At 35.5% G+C, this 20,888-nt stretch overlaps 2 protein-coding genes across 2 annotated transcripts in view; one reads left to right on the top strand and one right to left on the bottom strand.

The window, feature by feature from the left end:
* LOC127875130 (uncharacterized) overlaps window positions 1–20,888 on the bottom strand; it is a 162,733-nt gene that overhangs the window by 70,788 nt on the left and 71,057 nt on the right. The window lies entirely within an intron of this gene.
* LOC127865167 (caspase recruitment domain-containing protein 10-like) overlaps window positions 1–20,888 on the top strand; it is a 54,965-nt gene that overhangs the window by 30,306 nt on the left and 3,771 nt on the right. Inside the window, exons 8-14 of the mRNA XM_052405146.1 lie at window positions 6–46; window positions 4,420–4,575; window positions 5,113–5,238; window positions 5,654–5,818; window positions 10,228–10,260; window positions 13,309–13,335; window positions 20,781–20,871. Of these exons, the coding sequence (XP_052261106.1) occupies window positions 6–46; window positions 4,420–4,575; window positions 5,113–5,238; window positions 5,654–5,818; window positions 10,228–10,260; window positions 13,309–13,335; window positions 20,781–20,871 (639 nt within the window). The remainder of the gene's footprint in view (window positions 1–5; window positions 47–4,419; window positions 4,576–5,112; window positions 5,239–5,653; window positions 5,819–10,227; window positions 10,261–13,308; window positions 13,336–20,780; window positions 20,872–20,888) is intronic.

Raw genomic sequence — 20,888 nt, 5'->3', positions numbered from 1 at the left:
TTCAGTAGAACGATCACCAATACCCAGGAATCCTTCAATCGAACTGGTAAGTTGATTATTGTACTAAATCTGGGGCCATATTGCAGAAACTTCTAAAGAGGATCTTTTAGTTAGTTCAAATTTTAAAATGTTATGTTCTCTTAAATACAATACTATGTAAATTAGTTACAAGGGGTTGTAAAACTTTATATTTGTTTACTTGCTGAAAAATATATATTTAAGGCATTTTGTAGAAAAAGTGGGCTTGATGCATATAAAAAAAAAGTTTTGTCAAAGCCTGTGCATTTTACGCCTTAAGTGGTTTATGGCGACTTTGTGGAAACAAATAATATCTTGGCCATGTTTGAAACTGGGTCACTTTAGGTCATTACTAGGCCACTAGGTAAAAAAGAAGCTTGTTTTTATTTTAGTAGTTACATATATAGTCCAATCTTCATGAAACTTGGCCAGAACATTTGTTGTAGTGATATCACTGCTGAATTTGAGATCGTGCTGTTTTGTTGAAAAACCTGTCAGGGGCTGGCAGTTTTCCTTATATGGCAAACGTGAAATCTAGTTCTCTAGAAGTCTTACTTTGAATTCAATCTTTATGAAACTTGTCAGAATATTTGTTTCTTATGATAACTTGCCCAAGTTCTAACATTTATTCACTTTGTTGAAAAATATGGTACCAGGGGGCAAAGCAGTTTTCCTTGTATAGCAATAGTGAAACCTTTTTTACACTAATCTCCACATTATCCTCTAATCTTCTCTAAACTTGGTAAGAGCATTATTCCAAATGAAATCTCAGCCTCGTCTTAAACTGAGTCATGTGAGGCCCAAAACTAGGTCATTTTAAGTCCAATCTTCTTGAAATGTTGTTCAAACATTTAGTCTAAGGATATTTTTGCCACGATAAAAAATGATTAAAGACAGTTGATTTAACAAAAGCTATCGGGCTGGGCAGCTTTCCTTAATTGTCTAAAGAGAAACATGTTAACACCATAGAAGTGAAATTTCTGTCCCGTCTACATGAAACTAGGTCAGAACATTTGTTTTAATGATATGTGGGGTGGCATCCAATATAACGCCAGTGGGTCTGGGCTCTCGTTTTTCCAACCTTCCATCTCAAATGTTTTCTTTAAATTCAATAACGTCTGTGTCCATCTTGATAATTGATTTTTAACTTCATTATAATCCAGTACAAGCTAACCCATATGAGGGCATCTGACAATTTAAATGTGAAAATCTTTTGTCTTTATGCATATAAAGGACTTAGGTGTGAACAACTGAATATGTTTATCACTGTTTTACGTACTTATCCTGTTACTATTTATATGCTATGAATATTTTGAATCGTGGACAGCTTTGAACAATTTCGCTAAGTTTATCTAGGCAAATTTCATTTGATTGTATATGCAGATGATAATGAATTAAATATTGTCTGCTAAAATGACATTAAAAATGTAACAGGCATAGAGAATTGAAATAAGTATTTTCAGACGATTTAAATACATGCAAATGCATTACCTGATTTGCGTATGGTCAATTCGATCGCATAATTTACCCCCACAAACGAAGTTTAGGGGGGTATATAGGAGTGAGCTTGTCTTTCGGTCGGTCCGTATTTAGTGTCCGCTCTCTAATTCAAGTAGTTTTCAGCGGATCTTCACCAAACTTGGTCAGAAGTTGTATCTACATGATGTCTAGGCCAAGTTCAAACATGGGCCTTGTCGGGTCAAAAACTAGGTCACCGGGTCACTTAGTGCGTTTTAAACATTCAGCATGTTGTCCGCTCTCTAATTTAAGTAGTTTTTATCCGATCTTCACCAAACTTGGTCAGAAGTTGTATCTAGATGATCTTAAGGCCAAGTTCAAACATGGGTCTTGCCGGGTCAAAAACTAGGTTACGGGGTCACTAAGTGCGTTTTAAACATTCAGCATTTTGTCCGCTCTCTTATTCAAGTAGTTTTCATCCAATCTTCACCAAACTTGGTCAGAAGTTGTATCTAGATGATCTTAAGGCCAAGTTCGAACATGGGCCTTGCCGGATTAAAAACTAGGTCACCGGGTCACTTAGTAGGTTTTACACATTGAGCATGGTGTCCACTCTCTATTTCAAGTAGTCTAAATCCGATCTTCACCACACTTGGTCAGAAGTTGTAACTAGATGATGTGTAGGTCAGGTTCGAACATGGGCCATGCCGGATCAAAAACTAGGTCACGGGATCACTTAGTGTGTTTTAAACCTCACCATGTTGTCCGCTCTCTAATTCAAGTAGTTCTTATCCAATCTTCACCAAAATTGGTCAGAAGTTGTATCTTGATAATGTCTAGGGCAAGTTTGAATATGGGTCATGCCGTGTCAAAAACAAGGGCACGGGGTCACTTAGTGCGTTTAAAACATTCAGCATGTTGTCCGCTCTCTAATTCAAGTAGTTTTCATCCAATCTTCACCAAACTTGGTCAGAAGTTGTATCTAGATGATGTCTAGTTCAAGTTTGAATATGGGTCATGCTGGGTAAAAATCTAGGTCACAGGGTCACTTAGGGCGTTTTAAACATCACAATGTTGTCTGCGCTCTAATTCAAGTAGTTTTCGTCCAATCTTCACCAAACTTGGTCAGAAGTTGTATCTAGATGATGTTTTGTTCAAGTTTGAATATGAGTCATGCCGGGTCAAAAACTAGGTCACGGGGTATCTTAGTGCATTTTAAACCTCACCATGTTGTCGGCTCTCTAATTCAAGTAGTTTTCATCCAATCCTCACCAAACTTGGTCACAAGTTTTATCTAAATGATCTCTAGGACAAGTTTGAACATGGGCCATTCCGGGCCTAAAACTAGGTCCCGGGGTCACGTAGTGCATTTTTTAACATTCAGCATGGTGTCAGCTCTCTAATTCAAGTAGTTTACATCCGATCTTCACCAAACTTGGTCAGAAGTTTTATGGAGATGATCTTAAGGCCAAGTTAGAACATGGGCCTTTCTGGGTCAAAAACTAGGTCAAGGGGTCACTTAGTGTGTTTTAAAAATTGAGCATGGTGTCCGCTGTTTTTTGTGGAGACGACATGCAAAATATTATGTGTCAATGCGGCATGTGGGGGTATTCGTCACGTCTGTGACAAAGCTCTAGTTTACTGTACACTTGACACTTCAGAAAAATGGGATTCTTTTGGGATATATAATTTTTTTAAACACATCTATTGTCAATATTGGTAACAAATATTATTAAACAGGTTTTCAGAAGGAAAAAACTGGTTATTAGATTGGTGAATGTCGGCGGGCGAGCGGAAAAATTCTTCCGAGCGCAACTCCTCCTTCATTTCTCAACGGATTTCAATGAAACTTTCACAAAATGATTGTCACGAAGTGCCCTTGCACATATTGTCGCGATTATATAATTCGATTGAAATCAAGGTCGCCACAACTATAAATAGATTGAATTTTACACAAGGGTGGTAACTAGGAACAATCACTAACAATGCACATTTTTAATTGTCTCCCTTTATCTGACTTTTTTATTCAAATTAAAAACCTGGTTTTGTGACAGTTTTGTCCCTTGTTTTTAAAGCTGTGATGTTATGGGATTATCAGATAAAAAACTTAAAAACGTTTTTTTATTCAGTTACATATACAGTAGAGTCTATACACATGTTTTGGCAAATGACATGATGACAACACATGAGCTCTGAACTTATTTTGGTCTGTTAATAACGGGGCTTTGTGGCCTAGGTCTCCCTCATTACAGTTACATTTTCATTTATTATGTAGTTCCATTACTTCAGATTATTTAATTTATCATTAAAGCAAATCCCATAGGAATGAACCCGGTAAAACAACAATTGTTTTATTTTAATCACATTTTGCAGTTCTATCAACATCTCTCTATTTAATGTATAAATAATTTTCAAGTGAACTATTCAACATTGTATATTCAGCCTCTTTTTCAAGAGAGATTATCAGCAACTGTCTTACTGGGTTGTTCCTACAGAATTGTCCCCCATAAATAATGTAATGTGTTAGAAATATTTTCAACTATCAAAAGTTTGTCATAATAATGTTCCTAGAAATAAAATATTTATGTTTCATGAAGTATTTTTATTAGTCTGAGTTCCATCTTCTCACACTACACAGGCTAATCTGGGAAGACACGTTACGCAAATGCATTAAGACCAGTTTTCCTAAAAAAAGGCCCAAATGAGTCGTATTCTGAGAAAACTGGGCATAATCCATGTGCCTAAAGTGTTGTCCCAGATTAGCCTGTGCAGTCTGCACAGGCTAATCAGAGAGGACACTTTCCGCCTTAATTTAATTTTTGCTAAGAAGAGACTTCATTTAAACGAAAACTATCATAAAAGCACAGGCTTATCTGGGACGACACTTTGCACACATGCATTATGCCCAGTTTCCACAGAACGCGACTCAAATGTATGTTGCAGTCACAGTTTGAGCAAAGGCGTGTGATTCACATGAACGAGGAGCGCCTCATTCTGCGGGAGGAGCTTGAGAACTACAAGGAGCAGTGTCAGGAGCTCAACCAGAGGCTGGACACGGCACAGAGGGAAGACTTTGATCTTAGAGAACAGCTCTCAAAGGTAGGTGCTCTGTTTTGGACAGTTATCCATTTAATGTAATAAATATGACTATTACAGTATGTCTATCCATTTAATGTATTAAATATGACTATTACAGTATGTCTATCCATTTAATGTATTAAATATGACTATTACAGTATGTCTTTCCATTTAATGTATTAAATATGACTATTACAGTATGTCTTTCCATTTAATGTATTAAATATGACTATTACAGTATGTCTATCCATTTAATGTATTAAATATGACTATTACAGTATGTCTATCCATTTAATGTATTAAATATGACTATTACAGTATGTCTTTCCATTTAATGTATTAAATATGACTATTACAGTATGTCTTTCCATTTAATGTATTAAATATGACTATTTCAGTATGTCTTTCCATTTAATGTATTAAATATGACTATTACAGTATGTCTATCCATTTCACAAATTGCCTGTAAATACTATGAAAGATTAATATTGTATTCATTTCTGATTGCCTCTCTTTTCCAACAAAGGCTTTTATACATGTTATCTGTTGTCTTTGCAGCAAGAGCATGAAATGCACATACTTCAAAAACAAAATAAGATTTTGAAGAAGAAACATAAAGAAGAAGATGCTATTGTTATTCAGCAATTTGAACAAATTCAGAAGAAAGGTCAAGAAATTTTAGAGGTTGGTAAATATTGGTATAGACCAGTAATTCTATTTTTATTTAATCAGACAATATAAAATAGTCTTCATAAATGCAAACTGATGTTTATTGTTAAACAATGCTAAGTACAAAATTATTTCTAGAAAACCAACTAAACCCTCTCTGTCTGTAAACCAACTAAACCCTCTCTGACTGTAAACCAACTAAACCCTCTCTGTCTGTAAACCAACTAAACCCTCTCTGACTGTAAACCGACTAAACCCTCTCTGACTGTAAACCAACTAAACCCTCTCTGACTGTAAACTAACTAAACCTCTCTGACTGTAAACCAACTAAACCCTCTCTGACTGTAAACCAACTAAACCCTCTCTGACTGTAAACCAACTAAACCTTCTCTGACTGTAAACCAACTAAACCCTCTCTGACTGTTTCCAGCTTGAGGCTCAGTGTATCAAGGATCGGAGTCGTGTGTGTGAGCTCCAGACAGAGAAGAACATGTGGATAGAGGAGCAGCACCTGCTGCGCCAGGAGATCAGACACCTGCGCAACGAGCTCGACAGCCTGCGCTGCCTGATTAGGAGCTCAGGCAGCAGTCAGACGGTGAGTCACACAGCCATAATCACATCAGAAGTTTGATCATGCAAATTTTAATACATTTTAATTCAATATATTGAGCTTTTTTATGGGAAAATTGGACCAAGTGTATGTAGGTAAAGCGTTGTCCCAAACATTTTAATGGTTAATCAGGGACGACGCTTTTCACTTTAACGGACTTTTTTAAAAAGTCTCTTCTAAATAATAATCAAGTTAAGGCGAAAAGTGTCATCCAGATTAGCCTGTGTAGACTGCATAGGCTTATCTGGTATGATATATTGCACAGATGCATTAAGCCCAGTTTTCCAAGAATGAAAACACAAAAGTGTAGACTCTGCCTATAAAAAAGTATATAACAATCAGAGTAAGTCCTGTCCAACATGTACCAGTGACAGGTCTACAGTCTGGTGATAGTTCTGATCGATATATGTGGAGTGAATGTTAAAATGTAATCTTAATGTACTGGTTAGCGACCCATTTTTGTAGAAATAATGTTTAACAACTGACATCAATTCGGGTATTACTTTTTATGCCCCCTTTTGAAGAAAAGGGGGTATATAGTTTTCGCACTGTCCGTCTGTCAGTCTGTCACACTTTTTGTGTCCACTCTCTAATTCAAATAGTTTTCATCCGATCTTTACGAAACTTGGCCAAAAGTTGTATCTAGACAATATCTAGGTCAAGTTCGAATATGGGTCATGCCGGGTCAAAAAACTAGGTCATGGGGTCGAAAAAACAAATCAAAGGGAAGTAATAAGCTTTAAATGGACATAATTATCTGACTTGCCAAATTATATGTTCTTGTTAAATAAATCAAAGCGTCGCAGTAGGTGGCATTGTGTTTCTGACAAACACATCGTGGTAAAAGGTCAAGGTCATCCTTCAAGGTCTAAGGTCATAAATACAAATCCAAGGGAAGTAATAAGCTTTAAAGGGAGATAATTATTGAATATTGAACATAGCAACTTGATATTTGGCATGCATGTGTATCTCATGGAGCTGCACATTTTGAGTGGTGAATCTACAGTCACGGTAGTGGCTTTTAATTATTTGCTACTAAAAATAGATAGTGGCTTTTAATTATTTGCTACTAAAAATAGAAATTTGTTAGAGACAATTATTTTCAAGGGAAGTAATTTTTATACTTATAAATCTCATATTATATATTTCCTTGCCAAGAATTTAAGTTCTTTTCACAGTTACTGTACATATTTTTTACTTTGATTATTTATAACTCAAATTATTGATTTGTCAAAGGTTTTTGTCCTGGCTATTTCTCAGCAATTAATTCTTTTTAAATATAATTATCATTTCTTTGTACTAATTTGTGAATGAGAGGGTTCTCCCCCCAGTTGGATCTGACCTGCCAAATGATTAAAAGAAATTTTATTTTAAAGCGGCGCAGTAGGGGGGTTTGTGTTTCTGATGAACGCATCTTTTGTTTATGAAAATCTTACGAATGTGACCAAGACTGTCACTTTAAAAACACCCCTATATTTACCTAGAAAATGCTTGGAACTATACCAATTATTCGCCCACCTAATATAAACAAGGTTTTCTTAAAATCCAGTTGCTATTTAATTGCATTATGATATTTGATGCCTTCACAGTCTGTGTATGCGAAATTCACATCGAAAATAGTGCAAATAAACTGAAAAAAGTCTCACTATATGTACTTGGTACTGGTCAGCGAGTATTTCTTGTTGTTGGTTGTTGTTGTAGTTTATTTACAGGTCGTTTCCTCGTCTTCACGGCTACATTTGGTATCGACCTGACGAGTATTTCTTGGTCGAACTTTAGGGGTTTTATTTAATAATTTTTAAATAATACAAAATATTATTTTTTTAATTTACTGATATATCCTGGATTTGTCATCTACAAGCGAATTTAAACAAAATATTTTTTGATAGGCGCATGCGTATGTACGAGGGTCATATATGGGGTCATTAAAGGGAGGTAATTTTCCACTGTACAGAAGTATTTACCGGATATTTATATAAATTGAGTATTTGGAAAGTAATAAGAGTTTAAATGAAATTTTTCTTACCATTAACGTTAAAATGACGTAAATACATTAATTTGATGGTGCAATATATCATCCTGTGCTTGTATTAAATAGACTTATAACTTGTTTTCCAATATCAGTGCAACAAAGATCTATAAATAAACATGTTTATTTATACTTCTTTGATCAAACAAAACTATCTTTTTCAAAGGAGAAAATCCAAACAGTGGATTTATAGTGTTAAATGGGACTTTTGTTTTCTATTTCTTTGAAATGTTTACAAGGTACATTTTGCAAGCAATTCAGATATATGTAAACATCAAATTGTGTCAAGTTTTAATGTAAAAAAACTGTAATTGAAATCACATGTGTGTTTTAAACACATTGGATTCTGGTAAAATAAGTGATTGGTAGACAAATAATTTAGACCTGCTCTATTGCAGTAGACAAACGAAAATACCAAGCACACAGGTCGGGTTTCAGTAAGGGATTTCTTCTGAGCATACGCGTGTGCTATTAAAATTCCCCGCGAGGAGGTAACATTACATTGCAACGAAATGTGTAAACATCGCAATTGTCTATTTATAACACTAGCATTTCAAGGAATTGCTGCTGTCAGCTTCAATGAAACAAGCGTCTGTAAATAAGTGACAAAGAAAATCGTGATAAAGCGTTACATTGACTGGTTTTAAGGGGATGGGCGAATAATAGGTGCAGGCAAATCATAGGTCGCTAACCAGTAGAGTAGGACATGACTAAGGTTCAAAACCTTTTATTGAATTTCTTAAATAGGACTGTATAAAAGAGAATAGTATTTGATGTTATGTAGGTATTTTAAAGGGGCCTTTTCACAGATTTTGGCATTTTTTTAACTTATTCATTAAATGCTTTATATTGATAAATGTAAACATTGGATCATAAAAGCTCCAGTAAAAAATCAAGAAAAAAATCAAAAAAAGGAAAAGAACATTGCCCGGAGCAGGTTTCGAACCAGTGACCCCTAGAGTCCTGCCAGAGTCCTGAAGTAAAAACGCTTTAGCCTACTGAGCTATTCCGCCGACTACACATTCATGTCGTATTTTATACCTTATATAATCGTTTCGCGTTGCAACGCTTTATAATTTTTAGGTTTTAAAATCATCAAAAGATGCATATAATGGCTATATTAGAGCATGGTTAATGTTCAGTATTACTGTTTCCTCACAAATATCATAACTAAAACGAAAACTTACGAATCTGAAACAACTTTTTTCAATTTTGTCAATTTACCAAAGCGTGAAAAGATCCCTTTAATGACCCCATGTTACATTAATATGATAGAAATATAATCACTATAAACTGTACACATGCAAGACACTTTTCAAGCTCAATTATCCACACATTTCTTAGTTATATTCCCTTGAACTTAGCCGTGAACATGGCAGTAGCAAACTAATTCCATATTTTTCAAGCTAACCTTAAAATATGTCATTACAATAAAGAGTGAAGATATGCATTTTCATGCTCAATTTTGCACGCATTCCTAAGTGTTTTTCACATTCACAAATATTTGTATGTTTTTTTTTATCTTCCTGTTCCTCAAAAGTCCTAGCTTGTGTCAATAGATCTTGGTACTTATTTTCTGACCACAATTTGTGCAAGGAACTTAAATGTAAACAACTACTGCTGTGGGGATTCACCATTCCAGCCATTTGCACTGCAATGAACATGGCTTTCATCTGATTTGCTTTAAGTTGTTGTTTCAATACAACAAGTGTTGCAATTAGGCGTTACTAGTATTGTGAAAACAACATTTTGTTATCATTATTATTGATTTAAATTTCCCTCTCATCATAATTGGGGAAATTTTTCAGGGGCTTTTTTGTTTAACATGTATTTTATACAAACAATGCAGTACATTGTGGCCTTTCATCTAGTCCCACATTTACATGTTTTGCTGAAAGGAACATAACGCTGCTTGAAATGTTGAAGGTATAGCTTATTTTTTTATCATATAAAATGCATCACAATAAATTAAATTGAATTAAAATATAAAGAAAATTGATTGACTTGCTTGTGTAATGTTTGCATGCACATACTATTAAGCCGCTGTCTGGGTTAAAATGTGTTTAATGCATGTGTGATAATTGTCATCCCAGATGAGCCTGTGCAGTCCACACAGAAAGAATGACACTTTTCACGTTTATGTAAACAAACAGGCACAGGCTAATATGAGACGACACTTTCTGCTCATGCATTAAGCCAGGCTTTCCCAAAGCTAGGCTCATTTATTTAAATGATAACGTCATATCAGCGTTCTTTGCAAATTTATTGATGTATCCTTCGTCTTAAGGGTTGATTAATTTATGTTTGTATATAAATATTTATAGGACTTTTTAAGTAATTTATGTGTGTTAATGTATTTTTATAGGGCACTACATCTGAGGAGGAAGATTGTATTGAGGTAAGTACATGTGTACTGGGTACCATTAGTTATCTTCTTCCTAGTTATGTTTGAACTTTGCTCTAGGGCTTAGTGTATGATGTGCCCATATTAGCCTGTGCAGGTCGCACTGGATATTCAGGGACGTCACTTTCTGCTTAATATGGATTTTCGTTTAGAAGAGTGTAACTTATATATTCATACATATTTAAGAGTATGGACACGTAAAATTCCATGAAAGCGGAAAGTATTGTTCCTGATTCTACTACACAGGCTTATTTGGGACGACACGTAAGGCAAATGCATTAAACCCCCTTTTTATAGAGCACAGGTCTCTTTTATGAACATATATTGCTTTGCACTTTTTTCAAATATAAAGAAATATTTTTAATATAGATACAACAAATGTTAGTGGACAATCAACAGTTCAGATACAAAAAGCTTTTTCAATAGTTATTGAGTGTTTATTTAATGTAAATGGTATCAGCAAGTGTAAGTTCGTCTTTGAGTAATCCATTTTAAATGGGCATCTCAACCAGATTGCCAAAAAAAGAAAAGTTTTAAAATACAGTATTTTTTTACAATTATTAGTTTATATTGATTAAAATAACACAACAGTACTGGTATATTACATTACTTGAAAAAAGTTAAGTTTTCATATTTTCAGTATATTCAGTAATAAATTTTCGAAATCCAAAGTACACCGGGAAAATAGGTGATGTAACAATATACACACTATAAATAACGCAAGTAGATTGATCATTTTATATGTATAAATATATACAATTCACTACGTATGCGCAATTTGCATTCCTGGGTTTACCACATGACAATGATGATCAATCTACTTGCGTTATTTATAGTTAACTGAGAGATACCTGGTAGACATACTCAGTAAAATTTTATTACTGAATATACTGAAAATAAGAAAAATTAACAAGTTGTTCAAGTAATGTACTATACCAGTCATGATGTTTTGATCAATATAAACTAATAATTGTAAAAAAATACAGTATTTTAGAACTTTTCTTTTTTCGTCAATCTGGTTGACCGCCCCTTTAAGACATAAACAATTATTTGATATTTATCATGTGTGGACAGTGCTTCGTTTGCATGCATTATAGAATGGCATTTTTTTATTAATCAGAGAGTTTTATATGAGTTTGCATGTGTTATCACAGACTGTTTAGTGAGTTTTCATTTTTAAATTGCATCGCCTTATTGATGAATGAGAAAATGTTCAGATTTGAACCTTGCCCTGCGAAAACATGGCTTAATGCATGTGCATAAAATGTTGTCCCAGTTAAGCCTGTAAAGTCTGCATAGGTTAATCAGGAACAACAATTTCTGTGTAATCTGGATGTTCAGGAGTTACTTCCTTTTTAAATGATGAATCAAATAAAAGCAATAAGAGTGTTGTCTCTGTTTAGCCTGTGTTGACTGCACTGATTAAATGGGACAGCACTTTGTGTTCATGCATTAAGCCCCACTTTCCCAAATCGAGGCTCATTTGTTAGCTCAGCTGAGCACAATATGCTTATGGTGAGCTTTGTGATCGCCTTTTGTTGGTCAGAAGATTTGTCCCAATAATATCTTGGATGAGTTTGAAAATGGCTCCAGTTGCTTGAAAACATGGCCACCAGGGGGCGGGGAATTTTTAATCAGGTTTTCCAAAGGAAAAAATCGGTTATTCCTTATATGGCTATATATGGCTATAGCAAAACCTTTTAAACACTCTAGAGGCCACATTTTTTGTCCGATCTTCATGAAATTTGGTCAGAAGATTGGTCTCAATGATATCTTTGTTGAGTTTGAAAATGGTTACATTTGCTTGAAAAACATGGCTGCCAAGGGGCGGGGCATTTTTCTTATATGGCTATAGCAAAACCTTGTCAACACTCTAGAGGCCACATGTTTTGTCCGATCTTCATGAAATTTGGTCAGAATATTTGTCCCAATGATATCGTGGATGAGTTCGAAAATTGTTCCGGTTGGTTAAAAAACATGGCCGCAAGGGGGCAAGGCATTTTTCCTTCAATGGATATAGTAAAATCTTGTTAACACTCTGAAGGCCATATTTATTGTGTGATCTTCATGAAACTTGGTCAAAAAATGTGTCCCAATGATATCATGGATCAGTTTGAAAATGGTTCCGCTTGGTTGAATAACATTGCAGCCAGTGGGCGGGGCATTTTTCTATATATGGCTTTAGTAAAAACTTGTTTACACTCTTAAAGTCACATTTATAGTGCAACTTTCATGAAACTTGGTCAGAACATTTGTCCTAAAAATATCTTGGATGAGTTTGAAAAATGGTTCTGGTCTTTTGAACAACATGACTGCTAGAGGGGCGGGGCTGTTTTCCTTATATGGCTATAGTAAAGCCTTGTTAACGCTCTAGAGGCCACATTTATTGTCCGATCTTCATGAAACTTGGTCAGAAGATTTTTCTCAATTATATCTTTGATGAGTTTGAAAATGTTTTTGGTTGGTTAAAAAACATGGCGGCCAGGGGGTTGGGCATTTTTCTTTATATGGCTATTGGAAAAACTTGATAACACTCTAAAAGTCACATATATTGTCCAATCATTTTAAAACTTTGTCAGAACATTTGTTTTACTGATATCTTGGATGACTTATAAAATAGTTCCAGTCTTTAGAAAAACATGGCCACCAGGGGGTGGGGAAGTTATGCTTATATGGCTATAGTAAAACCTTGTTAGAACTTTAAAAGTTACATTTATATTCCACTTTTCATGAAACTTGGTGAGAACATTTGTTCTTATAATTTCTTGGGCTGCACAGAACAGGTCAGTTCATTTGTATCTCAGGTGAGCGACTTTGGGCCTTTCAGGCTATCTTGTTTATTTTCACTTTTATAGTTTGTTTACAAGTTGTATTATGCAAATATGTGCATTGAATCCATACAATACACTTAAAAACAACGTGGGTCGATGACAGACTCGCGATATATTTGACATGGAGAGGTTACGGTTCATGATATGGTGAATCTGCAGTGTATGAATTTTCAGTCAGTTTTTAAGAAATTCTGCTTTGTATGTATTGTAGGCAGATAAGAAACGTAAATTGTTTGCGGTATGTATTTGTTTGCGAGTTCATCTTTTGTGTGCCTCTTTGTAGACATGTTTGTAACAGACTGCTGGTCATTCAGTTTTGATTGATGTTTGCACTGAGTCTGTTAAAAAAACTTTCTACAGCTTCCTTTCATGTAATATAGAAATAACAATCAGTTAAAATCTTTCAAACACATGTACCTTCATCAGTAAAGTTGTGATAACATATTCTAACACTTATTATGCTGAACATACATGTAACCTTATTTGCAGTATATCTTAACTAGTAGTTATCCCCATCCTTTATGAAAAGCGTGGGGATATTGTGGTTATCTCTGCTGTCAGTCTGTCTGTCCATCCGTCCTGGCCACTATTATCTCCTACACTATTAGCACTAGAACCTTGAAACTTACACACATGGTAGCTATGAGCATATGTGCGACGGTGCACTATTCGGAATTTTGATCTGACCCCTGGGTCAAAAGTTATGGGGGTTGGGGTGGGGCTGGGTCAGAGATTTTTACTCATTTTTTTAGGTTATTTTACTATAATTTCTTCATTTCTACACCGATTCACTTCAAATTGATACTGAACCTCTCTTATGACAATACGGTCAATCTCAGCTATGCATGGCCCCATTACCAACCATGGGGCGCCCCGCCCACAAAGGCCACACCCACCCAAAATTGCATTTACTATAATTTCTTCATTTCTACACCGATTCACTTCAAATTGATACTGAACCTCTCTTATGACAATACGGTTAATCTTAACAATGCATGGCCCCATTACCAACCCTGGGGCGCCCCGCCCACATAGGCCAGGCCCACCCAAAATTGCCTTTTACTATAATTTCTTCATTTCTACACCGATTCACTTCAAATTGATGCTGAACCTCTTTTATGCCAATACAGTCAATCTCAACTATGCATGGCCCCATTACCAACCCTGGGGCGCCCAGCCCACACAGGCCACGCCCACCCAAAATTGCCTTTTACTATAATTTCTTCATTTCTACCCTGATTCACTTCTTATTGATACTGAACTTCTCTTATGACAATACGGTCAATCTTAACTATGCATGGCCCCATTACCAACCCTGGGGCGCCCCTGGGTCAAACATGCGGCGTTGGGATAAGCGTCGGCCTCTGCCGCGCCATTTCTAGTTTTTATGATTTAATCTACACAAGCTATTTATCACAAAGTGTTGTGACATCAACAATTGGCTGTGATGCAACACCAGAAGTCACTTATGTTATGTGTAGATGTCTCAAGTTGAGGTTTTTTTAATGTCATGCTGCGTGAAATATTATAGATTGCTACCAGTGACACCCCTTGGCAATCCAGGGTGTTTCAATTTTGCGTATGTTCAGTAGATATTTTCAAAGTGGAATATCATGTATTGACTTCAACAGTTGATGCTTGCGTTAACATAAGTGTTGGAAACCTTAAAATTTTTCTAGATTTCTGTAACTTGAAGGCTGAATGTGTATAAAGTTATATGCAAACAACTAAAATATGCTTTAAGATAATATTATGTTCAAGCGTATTTTCTTTCTATTTATTTGAACCTGTTTTGAAATTAATTTATAATTAATATGGTTTGGAATAAATTTATAATAGATGTTATATGCCAAAAATGAATGTGAACTCTACGAAGATTTTTTATATTTATTGAAGAAACATTTGATCTTTCCATTATTATTATTATTAAGACTTTTGGATTGTTGCACCTATCTTAACTTACCAAGTCTTTATCTAACCTGATTGGTTCCCTGGTGTTTTTTTATGACTTCTAATGAGGTTCACACAGAAGTTGCACTATATGTCTGTTTAATGTCCGTCCAGACTTTGATATTGCTCTGTAACATTTTAATGCCTTGGAGGATTTCAATATTCCTTGAGATTATTCTTCCCCATCACCAGACGATGTGTTGCATTCATCTTTAATGCTCCTGAATCAAAGCTCAACGTGACAATTCAAGGTCAATGTTTGCCTGGTCACAGCTTACTCTGCCATTCAATAATTAACCAATGGCTATAAAATAGCAAATGGCTTTCTTCATAAAACCACTTACAACTGCCAAAATGAATTTTAACATTATATGTTAAATTTAGTTAAAGAAAATGTTAAGTGAGGGAGAGATCAAGTACTCTGCTTCTTGTAAATAATTGCAAAGATTTTAAATATTACTTTCGATTAATTTTGCCCATCTAAACTCCATGCTCCTTGGTTAAAGGTCAAGATTACAGCTAAAGTCAAAGGTCATGAGTTATTTGTCTCTGCTCAGTAACTTTAATGACCGTTTCCTGACAAACAGGTGCTTCAGGGGCATATGTCACTTCCTGTGATACGCCTTGTTGTTGTTTCAAGTTGCACCAATTGTGAGATATGTTCATGTTGCACTCTGTTGTAAACATATTACCGTGTATCAACTTTACTAAACACTGGCGTTTGTTGGTTGCATGCATGCGCATGATACACTGGATTTGGCATGTCATTTATTGCATGTTAGTTGAATTGTTGATTTAAACACCATGGGGTCATATTCCATAAACATGGTAAATAAATATATTAATGTACCAATTCAACATTGTATATTTGCTTTTTGACATCATGTGCTAATCTGTTAGTGTTAATTATAATCGGTTTTGTGATAAACCTTTGTTTTTTGTACTTTCCAGTACACCAAGAAATGTGTAGAGATAATCTTAAAATGTTTCCCTAATACCACCCCTGTAGATGTTACATTAGGGCAACCGCCCCTGTAGATGTTACATTAGGGCAACCACCCCTGTAGATGTTACATTAGGTCAACCACCCCTGTAGATGTTACATTAGGGCAACCACCCCTGTAGATGTTACATTAGGGCAACCACCCCTGTAGATGTTACATTAGGGCAACCACCCCTGTAGATGTTACATTAGGGGCAACCACCCCTGTAGATGTTACATTAGGGCAACCACCCCTGTAGATGTAACATTAGGGCAACCACCCTTGTTGATGTTACATTAGGGCAACCACCCCTGTAGATGTTACATTAGGGCAACCACCCCTGTAGATGTTACATTAGGGCAACCACCCCTGTAGATGTTACATTAGGGCAACCACCCTTGTTGATGTTACATTAGGGCAACCACCCCTGTAGATGTTACATTAGGGCAACCACCCCTGTAGATGTTACATTAGGGCAACCACCCCTGTAGATGTTACATTAGGGCGACCACCCCTGTAGATGTTACATTAGGGCAACCAACCTTGTTGATGTTACATTAGGGCAACCACCCCTGTAGATGTTACATTAGGGCAACCACCACTGTAGATGTTACATTAGGGCAACCACCCTTGTAGATGTTACATTAGGGCAACCACCCCTGTAGATGTTACATTAGGGCAACCACCCCTGTAGATGTTACATAAGGGCAACCACCCCTTTAGATGTTACATTAGGGCAACCACCCCTGTAGTAGTTACATTAGGGCAACCACCCCTGTAGATGTTACATTAGGGCATTGAACATAATGGAATTAATTGTTGTCGACTTTTTTGTGTGGGTAAATTTTCGTTTTGTTGTAAACATGTTTTTGGAAGTACTGCTAACGATTTATGTTTTAAAGAAATCTAGTAAGTTTTACTAACTGTTAAGTTGAAATGCTTGCTCTTTATAGATATCTTTTGAAAGAATTAACTTGTACATGTTACCAAAATTAAGTTTGCCATGTACAAGGACTGTGTGGAAAGAATGTTCACAGTCTGATTTATTTTCTTATTGTGAACTTCATTTTATTATTTGAGGCATTGTCATGAACATAGTTGTGCCACTTTTGTTATAAAAGCAGATTGATAGACACTGATTGAAAGAAGGAAGAGCAGCAACAGCACTTTGATCATATGTGTCGTGTTCTGTGAAAATTGGGCAAAATGCATGTGCGTAAAGTGTCGTCCCAGATTAGCCTGTGCAGTCTGCACAGGCTAATCAGGGACAACACTTTCCGCTTTAATGGTATTTTCGTTTAGTGGAAGTCCCTTTTTACCGAAAATCTAGTTTAAGCGGAAAGTGTTGTCCCTTGATAATCCTGTGCAGACAGCACAGGCTAATCTGGGACGACACTTTACGCACATGCATTAAGCCCAGTTTTCTCAGAACAAGGCTCATATACATGTCCATTGCTGCAGAGCAGTTCAAACATTGGTGAATTCAAAATAACATTGAACAATTATATGCCTCAGCATACATACCAATACTATACAGGATTTAGGAATTATGGTTATACACTGAAATGTTTGTTGTATACAATTTTACATATCCCATTATCTAAGTTCTGTACAATTTTGGTGCATACCCGCCATAATGAAATAGAGAAAATGTTATCTCTTAGGTCTTACCAAGGGTGCACTGATTCTTTGTTGGAATTGATCTCCTTAACATTATTTATGCGCGCTCTGGGACACTGGGCTTAATGCATGTGAAGAATAATTTGTCCCTGATTAGCCTGTGTAGAATAACACATTACGCCCCCTGCATTGAGGTCAGTTTTCTCAGAAGGAAGCTCATTTATTCAGTTTGATATAAGTTTATGTCACTAAATGATTTTGTCTAAATAAAAAAAGTTTTGTGTGGAATCATTTTATTGTTATTAACAAAACCAGATGAGTGTCCAATAAGTATGCTCAGTAAACTTGTCTTCAATTAGTTTTTTTACATACGACCTACTTCATCTTCTTTGATGATTTAAGCAAAAGACCTGAGCAAAACCATTGAGATTTGCACATCATATCAGTAAGTATCTCCAGTTGGCATTATTTAAATTGTTTAAAGTTCCTCACCAGTTTACTAATATAACTTAATGGTTAATGTTAGTAACAATTTCAAAAACCTGCTCAGTACATAAGAATGCAATCTGTTGCTATGGTGGTGTAATATATGTTTCCCTATATGACAGGGTTTTACAGGCGTATTTTGTTGAAGTATTATACAAAGTACATGTATCATTAATTTCATCTTATTGATGCATGTTTACCATAGTATCAGAGTATGTGAATGCATTTTAAACATAACTCCTTCTTCATTGAGATTTTTTAGGTCAAAAGTGTTTTTGTGAAAGTGATGTCAAATACACATTAACATTTATATTCACAGAATATTGTATGGTCTTTGAATTACCATCCATATCAATATTTTCCTCATATCTAAATAAAGTTGACATCTCAATTTGATGAACAAACACCCATTTCCTTAAGGTATTCTGTAAAGTGGTTTTTAAATACACAAATACTTTAAGGAAAGTAAATCAGAATAAATATTCTGAAGACAGTGGCAACTTTCATTTAAGAAATACAGAACTAGCCCTAAGACCACTGATATCACGAATTTACTTCAACTCTAGCCCTAAGACCACTGATTTTCATGAATTCACTTCTACTCTAGCCCTAAGACTACTTATGTTCATGAACTTAGTTCTACTCTAGCCCTAAGATGTCTGATATTTATGAATGGACTTAACTCTAGCCCTAAGACCACTTATGTTCATGAACTTAGTTCTACTCTAGCCCTAAGATGTCTGATATTATGAATGGACTTTAACTCTAGCCCTAAGACCACTTATGTTCATGAACTTTGTTCTACTCTAGCCCTAAGACCACTGATATTTATGAATGGACTTTAACTCTAGCCCTAAGACCACTTATGTTTATGAACTTAGTTCTACTCTAACACTAATACCATTTATTTTCATGAACTTAGTTCTACTCTAGCCGTAAGACCACTGATTTTCATTAATTGACTTCTCTCTAGCCCTTACACCACTGATGTTCATGAATTGACTTCAACTTTAGCCCTATGACGAAGTATGTTTGTGAACTTAGTTCTACTCTAGCTCAAGATCATATGTTCATGAAAATAGTTCTACTCCATCCCTACGACCACTGTTGTTCATGAATTGACATCAACTCTAGCTGTAAGACTACTGATTTTAATGCATTGACATCAACTCTAGCCCTAAGACCACTGATTTTAATGCATGACTTCAACTTTAGCCCTAAGACCACTGATTTTCATGAATTGACTTCAACTCTAGCCCTAAAACCACTGATTTTCATGAATTGACTTCAACTCTAGCCCTAAGATCACTGATGTTCATGAACTTAGTTCTACTAGCCCTAAGACCACTATGTTCATTAATTGACTTCAATTCCAGCCTGAGACCACTGATGATTATTAATTGACCAAGGTGTAGCCCTGAGACCACCGATGTTCTCGAGGCCCATCCATAAGACCCTGGACTCTCATGACCTGAACCGTACTTGTAATCTTATGTATAAGCCAATAAAAACATTTTGTCGGTTTTTTTCAAAGTTGGGACTTTGAAATTGAGATTTCTCATGGTGAGAATGTCATTCTTGAAGAACATTTTATTGCATATTCTTAAATAAGATTAATAAATCTTGAATTTCAGTAGCTTAACATTAGCATTTATTAACTTAAATTGCAGTTTGAGACTGATCACATTCTTGTCATAATGTAGTTGAGTTGTTTATGATGTTGTTATTTGTGGCATTTGTATTATTGTCTTGTTGAGTTTGTTGATTTAAATTAATTTTAACATCATATAATTTGATTATTTTATTCTAGTTTAACTGGAATAATCACACCTTTTTAAATTGATAACAATTTATTTTCAGTTGAATTGGTACTACTACAGTTCTCTATGATGTATATTTATCTGCTTAATCCATCAGTTAGATTGTCATTAATTCTAATAATTGACCAGCCATTCTGAAGAAAACAGTTGTTGAAGTGGTTAGTTCTCATATAGCTTCCACACCTTTGCAAATCAGACCATCAATAATTCCGGAAGCCATTGTGAAAATAAGCCAACAATTATTTGTTCATATTTGTATTTATTTGTAAAGGGATGTCTCTACTGTGTTAAAAATTATGCATTTATATAATATTAACATTAGTGAAGTGGTGTTTGGCATCTGTTACATCATTTACTCTGTCATTAACCTTTCAGAAAACGGCTAAAAACCATTCACATATTGCTTCAGCTATTTTTGATCTCTTCTGAACTATCAGTTTAATATATCTCATAGTAAATATGGGCAATACATCTTCTAGACACTGGCAAACTGATATGAGCCTCGTTCTGTGAAATATGGCTAAAATGCATGAGCATGAAGTGTCATCCCAGATAAGCCTGTCCTTTGGCACAAGCTATCAGGAAAAAAAATTACAGCTTTTATGGTATTTTTTGGTTAAAAGGAAGTCTCTATTAGGCTTAAATCCTTTAGGTGGAAAGTGTCATCCCTAATTAGTCTGTGTGGACATCACAGGCTAATCTGATACTTCACTTTATGCACTTGCATTAAGCCCAGTTTTCCCAGAGCAGGGACTCATGTCTGGTAAACATTATGATATAGAATGTGTTTCTGACCATTAATGTTGCCTTGTTTGTGGTTTTAGAGAAGGAAGCCGGTACAGAAGGCTACAAGGGGAGAGAAGTATGCTGAAGTGATCACCAGACAGAAACTTACCAAGGCACAGAACCGCATGGGTGAGTGCTCAACCCAA

The sequence above is a fragment of the Dreissena polymorpha genome, chromosome 1 (genome assembly GCF_020536995.1).
Source record: "Dreissena polymorpha isolate Duluth1 chromosome 1, UMN_Dpol_1.0, whole genome shotgun sequence".
Classification (NCBI taxonomy): Eukaryota; Metazoa; Mollusca; class Bivalvia; order Myida; family Dreissenidae; genus Dreissena; species Dreissena polymorpha.
This window is presented reverse-complemented; position numbering and strand designations above follow the sequence as displayed.